Source organism: Haliotis asinina, chromosome 14, assembly GCF_037392515.1.
Source record: "Haliotis asinina isolate JCU_RB_2024 chromosome 14, JCU_Hal_asi_v2, whole genome shotgun sequence".
Lineage (NCBI taxonomy): Eukaryota > Metazoa > Mollusca > Gastropoda > Lepetellida > Haliotidae > Haliotis > Haliotis asinina.
In genome coordinates, this window is record NC_090293.1 from 26634137 (window position 1) to 26645220 (window position 11084).

The window sequence follows — 11084 nt, forward strand, 5'->3', positions numbered from 1 at the left end:
ATGCTCCTAGATGGGTTTTCTTTTTTCTTTCTAACAGACTTCAAAGTTCAGGTTCCCCTACTTTTTTTTGAAGAGCATAGATGTCAAGCTTGATGTTTCAGAGCGTTGCTGTACAAAAGCATCCTTATTGTTATGGCAATTGCAAGTCTTTTTTCAAGTATAGAAGCACAACCATCTAAACACTTACACCACTTCGTATAACCAAACCCTGTGTCTTTGAGTTTTTGTTTGTTGTTTAATGCCTTACTAAACAATATTCCAGCAATATGGTGGCATTCTGTAAATAATATATGCTGGAGCAGACAATCTAGTGATAAACAGCATTAATATCAATCTACGTAAACAAAATGAATATATGACAACCAAGTCATAATGTCAAACCACCCACTGAAATGGTATTTACATCAGTTACTGATGGTTCTTCAGCATTCGACATATTTCACTCTCTTGTGTCCAGTATAGTTTTGTAGATTGATGAATAGAGATGTAAAAACAGTCACTGTTTCTGATAATATCTAATCTGTTTTTGTATTGCTTTAAGTGAGTTCTGTGTCACCTCTAAACACTGATACATGACTTAGTCACACTATATGTTGCATAACTCAGCATTAACACCTGCATTACATTTATATAGGATTCCTGTCGTCTCAGGGGTTCAAAAAACCGACTGCCCGATGCCCAGGACAAGTCAGTTTTCATTTCAGGCAATCAAATAATGGTTTCTTACTTGTCCATGGGCTACTAGATTAACTGTTTATGGTTTCAAACAGCGAATACATCTGCATTTTATTTCATATCTGCTCAAAATGTAGCTATTAAGTTCCACAATGATCATAAAGTAGAGTTATCTTTCTTTCCTATTTATCACTCCTCAATAAATAGTCCACAAAATATTAGCACCAAATACCATATTGATTTATTCTTTCATAATTACATCATCATGATTATGTCATAAAAGTCAAGGCACGTGGAAAACTAGTCAGGACAAGGTACTTCCTTAAAGTCACTTGCCCTGTGGCAAGTGGCTTTTAAAAAAAATTGAACCCCTGAATCTATAAGAAATACAGTAATCTACATGTACAACAAACTCACTTTCCACAACATGCACAAGATGGCAGATATAATAAACTGTTTTTGGGAGCAGGCCGTATGTATATTATAGTGAAAAAGCATATAGCAGACTGAGTTCATAGTAAACTAAAATAAGTCATTGGTATAACCACAATTTGCTGTATCTGAAAATAAACATGTCTATGCAGCCACAAAAGCTATACTGAGTAAAAGCAATATTGCACAATCAGGATATCACATTTCTTCAGTCAAGATTCATGCACAAGGAAGTGATATTTGGGCTATGGTGATTTACATTGCCTATTTCATGAAAATGCACACCTCATCTAGAGCTGTGAAGCTGTACTCACCACCATGGACAACATCTGCACCATTGCTATCCTGACGTTGCAGACATAACTGAGGAACCATATGAAAGACGATGTCCCGAACCAGTATGTGAAGCACACCAAGAATGCGGTTCCCATCAGAGTTCCTTCCTCCTGTAAACAGTGAGTGAGTGAGTGAGTGAGTGAGAGTGAGAGAGACACAGAGAGAGAGCGAGAGAGAGAGAGGGAGAGAGAGACTCCATGTTTAGCAATATTTCAGCAATTTCAAGGCAGGGGACACCAGAAATGGGCTTCACACAATACACGTATATCTATGTGGGGATTCAAACCTACGTCTTCGGCAGGAACACTTTAAGCACTAGGGTACCCCACTGCCCCTCCTGGCAACAGGTACAGCTAGAGTTATGACTTACTGGATAAACAGGAAAAACACAAGTACTTTCTCTAATATGGCAATGTCCCCTGCCACTAAAGAAGAAAGAAATATTTACAACATATTCACTATTTTTCACTTTTTGATCACACACAAGATGTGTGAAATGACTGGTGTCTGCATAATCACCAAATGTAGGCTGGCAAAAAAAACTTAAAACATTGGCTACAATGTTTTCTGAGATATCTCGTTAACATAAGTTTGAGAAAGGGACAAAGGGTCGTGCTCACACTGAAAATACAATCAAGGTCAACCAAACCAAATGTTTTCTGTCTAACCCCACAATGTAGGCTGTCACCAAATTTGAAGACACTGGGCACAACAATGCATGAGAAATCAGGTGAACAAGAGATTGAAAAGTGATCAAAGAGTCATGGTGATCTTGAAGATAAGGTGATGGTCACCCCAATCAACCATTATGCATTATTCCCAAACGTAGGCTGTCACCAAATTTGAAGACATTGGGTACAACAGTTCATGAGATATCATGTTAACAAGAATCGGGACATACAGACAGACCTACAGACACTGCTGAATACATAGTCCCTCGTTCCGCATTGCGGCAAGGGACAACAATGTCACCTATTCAAAATTAAGCACGAAGGTCATGGTTTTCTGTCTTATTGAACTTTGAGAGATAAAGCAAATTTCAACTGACAACAGGTCACCATATATCAGCAAACCTAACACTCCGCCCTATACGTCACCTAACATCTTAAAAGCACAATCTATTGATTTAAAAGTCTCATGGTATTTTATATTCATTTTCCACTGGTTTCAGACATCAATACAAAATGCCATTAAGAAATTGTAACAAAATTGAGTGTAAAGTTAATCTAATGACACATTGCACACTGTTTCATTTCAGCTTGTAGTGGGAGAAAACGCTGAAGTGATGAAGCAATATTCCATCAAAATCAAATTTCTCAAAAACTGCTTGTGTGTGAGCAAATACAACAAGAGTCCTCAGAAGACAACCCAACCCCACACCCCTCACAAATTTGAAAGAACAAACCATCTGACAGTTACATAAAGTCCAACTTGAGTCCAAATTGACCAAGATCTTTTACAGATAAATCTTCTTTTAATCTTTGACACACAACGTTTCGGGGTCATTTCAGATCCATTTTTCAGTTCACTTGGTCATCTAAAACAACTTCTAAATGCCACTAAAAGAGTCCAAATTGTTTCCATGGAAATCATGAAAACTATAGATGTCAAAAATCAGCAAAAAGCAAACAATACAAACCACAGAATGTGATGAGACTTTCATCTGGTACAGCAGTAAGGCAATCATCGTGAAGATCACCATCAGTGGCCCATATAACTCCTTCTGTATACGCTGTAACACAGTGCATGTTGCTGAGTCAGCAATATGACAACAAACAGCAAAAGTGACTGTGGAGTCAAATTTGGATAGAACATAAATTACAAGCTTCTGTGTGAATAATCAAGATGCCAACAAACACAAATTAGAAACCACATGGTCTCTGGCTAAAAGTTCTACATGTTTGGAGCGTTCCTTAATTGCCTCCATTTGCCACAGATGGTGGGAAGCATTGTGAGAGAGATAGTGCTGGGAATCAGAAACAAAACCCAACTATTGATTATTGGAGGACTGAAACTATATATGTATTTTTAATGTAATCACCAATTTTCAGGGATTTTACTACTGTTTTTGTTTCCTATTTCATTTTTCTCATATCTAATACTGTCGAGCAATGAAATCCACGCATGAAAGAAAGACACTGGAATTGCAAGTAAACAACAAAAGTGGTTAAAATTAAACAAAGTACCCAGTTTTACAATGTTGGACATATGTTGGTTTGAGAATATTCATCAGATTTAATCGTGACTTTACTTTATTCAAATGTGCCATACTAAAGGAACAATATTCTGATTTATCGAAAAATGCAATTTTACGCTTTCAGGGAAAAAGAGGCCAAGGCATGCTGAGGTCATGTTGGTCACTTCTGGCAGGAAAGAAGGGAGGTAACTCGAGGGTGAGTGATTGTACGCTCACTTAAGAAAACTGAAGGGATTCAAGTTTCCACTTGAACATTCAGAAGTAGGGAAAGGGAAAACAAATAAGCATGATTCAGGATAAGGAAAAATGTTTGCTACAATCAATAATTATTTTTAATTCTTCTTTCGATCGATTTTCAATTGTTTTCGATCATCAGAACACCACTAGAGAGGCATATATAAAATGTCTGTGTTGGGGAAGCCGACTCACCTGCTTCTGACTGGTCGGTTTCTGCGGTATCATGGAAAACAGCAGTCTGGAAGAAGACACAGAGCCTGTGTCAAGTGTCATGGAGAATGTTTGTTTGCTAGCTTGTTAACACTGCACTCAACAATATTATAGCCATATGGCATTGTGTCTGTAAATAATCGAGTCTGAACCAGACAATCCAGTGATGAAGATATCAGCATCTGATCTTCACAGGTAAAATGTTTATTTGTTTGCCTGTTTGTTTGTTTGCTTGTCTGACACCTGTCAGCGCACTGAACAAGCATTAGTTACATGGATATGTGAGCTATATAAATATCCTATGATAATAACAACACCTTCATGCCATCAGCCAGCTTTATATACTAACTGCGGCACAAAAGCAATATTTCAGCTATATGAAAACTGACTGTAAATAGTAGAGTCTGAACCAGACAATCTAGTGATTGACATCACATACATTAATCCATGATACAACAAAATGCAAATCAACCAATCCATAGAGTCTGGCCACCCAAGTTTTAGTCAGCAGAACTCACAAGCAACATCAGTGTCAGGTGATCTATAACTGTCTTTCGTACACTCAAGTCTGGTTAATCAGACATCGTACGTTCCCCAGCTAATTGTCGGATTAACGAGGATGTCAGACTAAATAATTTTGACTAATTACACTGATTCAATTTGTTACCAACAAAAGCGTTGGATACAGCTGATTATCGTATACGAGACTTGACTGTACCACCATTACATAATATAATCTCAAATGTGAAGATATCAATACATTTCTAGACATTTGTTGCTCTCTAAAGAATGTATTTGGTATAAAGGCCATCGGCCCACAGACAAGAATCAACAATGATGTGCACAATGATATACGGATAGGTTAAGGTTTCAATGTTGCTGCTGTGAGGGCGATGTTCAAAATGAGACATAGTTCCGAATTGACTCTTTAATGACACTTTTGTTGGTCAGTGAGATCCATAGATGTTGTTGAATCACTGGATTAATATAGAGGTACATGAAGAGTAAATGATAATAAGTCTAATACTATTTACACATCAGAAATCATATATAGAATGAATAAGAAAAGTCCACCACTTACCGCCTCTGAACCTCTTTTGGCTCTACATCAAAATAAGGCCGCAGGATATCAATGTTCCCATAGACACTCCAGGCTTTCTGAGCACTCTGTTTCCCTGCAGTCCACATCTGTTGTAACAGAATTAATATGAAGGTGACTGCGTACCTGTTGTCAGTGTAAATTCTTAACAATCACAATCACTTACCCATGAAGATCTGGGTTACAATTGGTCTTTTGGTATCAAGTTTTTAAAGGAGACAAAAGGGGATCGGGTGGTCAGACTTGCAGATTTGGTTGATACATCATCGTATCAATATTGCAATGCTCAATGATCATGCTGTTGATCACTGGATTGTCAGGTCCAGGCTTGATTATTTATAGAATGCCACCATATAGCTGGAATATTGCCTTGGTAACTTCTACTTTCAAGATTTTGGATACCTTTTGTCTCACACATTCAACATGCCTTAACACAATCCACAAGAAATATATGTAACTGGCTCAACAGACATTTATTTGTTACCTTAATTTAAAAGGATAGGAAATATTAAAATACAACTCTCAAAAAACATAATTTTGTTGAAAGTGATATTCACTTAAGAATGAGAATAAATATGCACTGAATCATATGTATCGCATCACCTTACATAAACATGATGTAAAATTGGTTAATGTAAAATAAAACAAATCATACCATTTGTGTAACATTTTGAGTAACACGCTGCCGAACATCATCCATGAACTTGCCATCTTTGTCTCCCTCTCGCTGTGACCCTGAACAAAAAAAATCAGTGGGTGAGTGGATAAGTATAGGGTGGGAGAGTGGTATCATTGGGCTGATGGGTGAGCAAGTGGGTGAGAACCAGACAATCCAGTGATTCATATTAAGCAACAGTACAACAGCTGTTTGAGGTATTATGTTACGCAGTCAACCAAGTTTCAGAGTGAGTGAGTGAGAGAGGGAGTGAGTATGTGGGTGGGTTGAACTGAGTTATTATGCTACGCAATCAACCAACTTATGGTGTGAGTGAGAAAGTGAGTGGGCAGGTTTGGGTGGGTGGGTGTGTGAGTTCAGCTGAGTTGAGTTGAGTTTAGGTGAAATGAGGGTTTAATGTCGCACTTAAGAATATTTTGCTCCCATGACAATGTGCATGCGTGTGTATGTGTGGCTGCTTGTATTAGTCCAGACATGAGCTGTTTTATAGAGCTGGCCCACTGAGATACCATGGCACAGGTAAACATGAATACCTCTCTCAGACACATTATATTGACTCCCAGTCAACCAGTCCTTGTTGCACCCATTTAATGCACCAATGCCTTTGTTAATATCAGTCTTACAAAAAATATATGAACTACTCATGACATGATAGGACCAACTTCTGTATACACCAACCTCTCATGACTGCGCTGAGTATTCTCCCCCTCTCTCCTTACAAGACATCCCACAGACTTAACATGTATTCTTACACGTCGTGTTTAGCTTGCACGCTTTTCCCACACTCCTATACTCTGCTACCCCAAAATACAGTTCAACCACACTAATATCTTGCACACATAGCTAAAGCAAATCAATGTCTTGACACCAATAAATACCATATTTTAATGACTTTGGTATGACACAGCTGGGTATCTAACCCACAATTTTCTACTCTCATGGCAACACCCTAACCACTACACCACGGATGCAGTCAGTGAGAGAAAAGGTTGAGGAGTATCCAACACAACAGATACCAATATTCAAGACCTACTAGATGGGCAGTCAGATCTTACTACTCTCTGAACCATTTTAACTGAGGATGTTATGATGTTTGCTATGAAACTGAAATATTCTGAAATAAGAGTTTTGCTTACCAGACATGTTCTCATAGCCTGAAGCATCACCATCATCCATCATCTCCACTCCTTCCATCTCTAGGACTGCAGAACCTTGGTTCATGTTCTGTAATCATAGCAACACAATACATGCATTACGAAGAAATGTTTACCTTTACTTTGACACTCTTATTACCATAAGTAACATTTAATATTTTAAGAACCACCATATAAAAACTAGATGCTATCAACATGTTAGATTCAGACAAGGGTCAGATGATGAATGCTTGGACTGAACTGTGCAACTTAAGGATCAACAGTTCATAATTTATGGCTTGGTTGGTGGACGGTGATGATGTGGATTTTTATGGAGAGGCATGTACAATGTGAATTAACTCCGAACTCTCCTCCCTCTTTCTGTCTCTCTCTCCAACACACACACGCACGCACGCACACACACACACACACACACACACACACACAGAGAGTACCAGAGTGGGGAATTGAACTTTGGTCTTCAGTTTGACAAGCTTACCCAAACACCTGTATGAAGTTTGAAAAGACTGTGTGCAAACAAATCATTTTCATTCGGAAGTGTACACTGAAACAACATTTTTGGAGACACTTAAATAAACAACAAATGACACTCTGTTTTAAAAGCCTCGATGTATGGAGATCATTGTTAATTGTACAAAGAGTTAACCATACATGATCATATTTCAGTAACATTGCTTTCAAGTCCAATCTGCAGGGCCAAGGAAATGAGGATGTCATCAACATTAACATGATCAATTCAGATAGATTATCAATGTAACCCCAAACACAAAATCTAAAACAAAATGCAATTTAAGCCTGATGAAAATGATAATTTAAAATAATTGCAACCCACAATAGAAGATATTCGCCACCCACTGTGACCTTGGCGAAAAAAAAGAAAGAAAGGCTAACCCAAACCCAAATTCTGAAATCCTAACCCTAAAAGTTAGTAAAACCTAACTCTGAGCATCAGAGGAAACTATCGGTAAACATGGTTAAATAGTCACAAAATGATGGGAAGGTGGCAAGCATAGCACGGTCATAAAAGATGAAACTGAGGGGCCGAAACTGATGTATTCATGGTCTGATAACGTTAAATATTTCCGCACTTAAAAAGACGAAAAAGAGGAGTGGGAACTTTGGCAAGGTACCCGTTAACTTTCAGTATCACCAAAAAAGATTGTAAGAGCACAAATAATTAACTCATGACAAGTTATTTATTTGAGAAAGTCACTTTACTTTTCCATCAAACCTGTATTTTGGTATCCCAACCTTTACATATCTTCCACGACACAAGTCTGCATATATTAGATACACTAAAGAGACAATGTCTGAATTATGCTTTCTACGAAATCTCACAGTCCGATTTTATGTCTGAGCCTGTCACATTCTCGGATGGATAGATGTTCAACCCGTTTAAACAATCGTTCGAGATAAAGCAGTTCTTGGACAATGAGGGCAAAGATTGCTTTTGATACATCACGTGTTGTTACGGCACTTTGCTGGCGAGAAACGTCAACTTACTGCTTGTTGATCAGCTTGCCACGGAGACGGGTCAGCCATGTTGACAGTTTTGTTGTGCACTTCCGCTTGAATGAACCAGAGTTATGCCCCTTGGAGCATCTGTGACTTATTCCGTTCTTTTCCAGCACGTCATTTGTTGGAAGGGAAGAGGTTAGGAAAGTTTTCTTCTTTCTGATATGTCTATTATTTTGTTTCACTTACGAGCAAAATCAAACTGATCCTGGAAATGACTGTTCTTTTAGTGTAGTATCGCAAAACAACATATTTCATTCTTTTATAATATTTCAATCAACAAGCACCTGAAGAATTCAAGAGATAATGGTTTTCTGAAAAGAACACCTGAAGAAACGGGATCGGGTGGTCAGGCTCGCTGACTTGGTTGACACATGCCAACGGTTCCCAATTGCACAGATCGATGCTCATGTTGTTGGTCACTGGATTGTCTGGTCCAGACTCGATTATTCACAGACCGCTGATGGAATATTAAAGAGTGCAGCGTAAAACTAAGCTCACTCACTCTTTGTGTTTTGAATAGTTTTTAACAAGAAGAAGATTCGACACGAACCAAACACATTTGCCGTGTCTAAAATGCAATACATGATCAGTTTAAATGTATAAGTCACCATGGAGGGTTATGAGAGACGTTAACAACATTTATAATCTATGGCAACACAAAGCATGAAAAAAAATAAGTAAATATATTAAAACTGAACATAGTGGAAAACCCTTCACACCTGAGCAGCTATTATAATTACATCTAAAAGCTCACCGACAACAAACACATCCTCTCTTACATTCGCCATCCTCACCCATCCATACATAGGGGAGATAACTCAATCATTTGTCTGCCTCACACCCAACCATTTAACCTCATACAGTACTGACCAAATGTGCACCCTTCCGATCGCTAGGCCACATGCACGGCTTCATCCAACTTCCCTCATCCGTAACTGTAACATTACTTTAGCAGATTAACAAGACTGACAGCATACATCCCCCACGTGTACCCACACACCCCACCCTACCCCAACCTACCACATGCACACAATATACCATTTCACGCTTCTAACAAAAAGCCCCACACGCACAGTTTAACAGACCAGAGAATCACTACATGCACGTAGTATAGTTAGTCGCTCAACAAACATGCTCCAGTCAGCTAGATCACACAGCAGACATACACACAACAAACTAGATACCGATGTGAGCATAGGTACGATTTATGACAACGATGGACAGGCGAAGACACACGATGGAGAGATAGAAAAACAGCAACACTTTCTTTGATGTGATGACAGACACAGTCAAGAGGGATGTCCAATCAAGGCTTATATAAACAGTAATTAATGAAAGTGACAGGGTGGTACATGGTTGATGTCAAGACAATGTAAACAGTGGTAGAGATAAGGGTTAGTTATGCTGATTATCGACATGTACAACAATTACAATAAAGTCCCACATGGTTTGGCTACATAGTTTTAGGTCTAAAGAAATATTTGGCCGATGGCTTTCCTGAATAAACACTATTGATGTTTCTGTCAGTGCTCACTGTCTGTTTCATCCGTTACTCTTCCTAGTTTATCTTACTGCATGACTGGTTATCGAGCTACCGTTGCAACAAATGGATATATATAATATACTGGACAAAATAGTTAGGAATATTTGTATTTTTTGAAATTAAGAATAATGACGTATTTATTCATTGACACACTGATAGAATAACAGTCATAAATATACCAGTATCCCTAACTTATTTTGTCCAGTATATATAACGGTATAAATAATATTTGGAGCTTCCCGCTGACCTTGTTTAATCACTTTAACAGCATATTACATAACAAGCAATAAATTTTTCAAAACATGTTCCATTTGATTTATAGCTCAATTTTTTTTTACCTCAAACAGTTTTCTATTTGTGGATAGATAAATATGTTGTTCTACCATTTTCTCAGTTGTAACATGCATCGAAAAAATGGCGTAAACACGAGTGTAGAGAAAGCACAGCTTGTGTGTGTAATAATCTTATGCAGCTAGATTACATCATTGGTAGCATAACGCTGTATGTTTACTATGTGGCTAATGACTCGTCCATTGACGGGGGTCCGGTTCTATGTTAAGACGTTTTGTTCCACATGTGTAAACTGCGAGCGGAGTATATTCGTGACGTAACAAATAATAACAATATACTGGTGACAATGAACTCGTCCAAACTGTAGGGGCGATGTCATGAGTTTGGGGAGGGGGGTGTTGCGGTGGGGGTGTAGATAGTTTATTCTTCAGCATCAGTTAATCCACATACGTGAAATTGAAATCAAAATAACCGTAAATATGAAAAAAAAATATTATTCTAAAATACACGTTACCTGAAACTGGGTGTTACATGGCCAAAGTGGGCCTGTCCAAACTGTTATCATCTAGAATTTCAATAATGTTCCAAAGTGACATCTCGGAAGACAAGTCCAAGTATTGAATTGGACAGAACAAAAACATATTCGCCCTCCTGATTTTGAGAAGTGCCCTCCAAATCAACTGAAGCGTACAATTACTCAAGGTGGTGGTATATTA

The 11084-nt window shown here is 38.2% G+C and overlaps 1 protein-coding gene across 3 annotated transcripts in view; it reads right to left on the reverse strand.

Annotated features, from left to right (window-relative positions):
* The window catches only part of LOC137261141 (protein YIPF3-like), a 291821-nt gene that overhangs the window by 13210 nt on the left and 267527 nt on the right, over window positions 1-11084 (reverse strand). For 2 of the 3 annotated variants that reach the window (XM_067798838.1, XM_067798837.1), the window contains exons 1-7: window positions 8520-8576; window positions 6999-7086; window positions 5842-5921; window positions 5169-5275; window positions 4070-4115; window positions 3083-3175; window positions 1422-1553 (exon numbers count right to left, since the gene is read on the reverse strand). In XM_067798838.1, coding sequence (XP_067654939.1) covers window positions 1422-1553; window positions 3083-3175; window positions 4070-4115; window positions 5169-5275; window positions 5842-5921; window positions 6999-7086; window positions 8520-8558 — 585 coding nt within the window. In that variant the 5' untranslated portion in view covers window positions 8559-8576. Of the gene's footprint in view, window positions 1-1421; window positions 1554-3082; window positions 3176-4069; window positions 4116-5168; window positions 5276-5841; window positions 5922-6998; window positions 7087-8519; window positions 8577-11084 lie in introns of those variants that run through there. The other variant, XM_067798839.1, reaches the window with a different exon arrangement.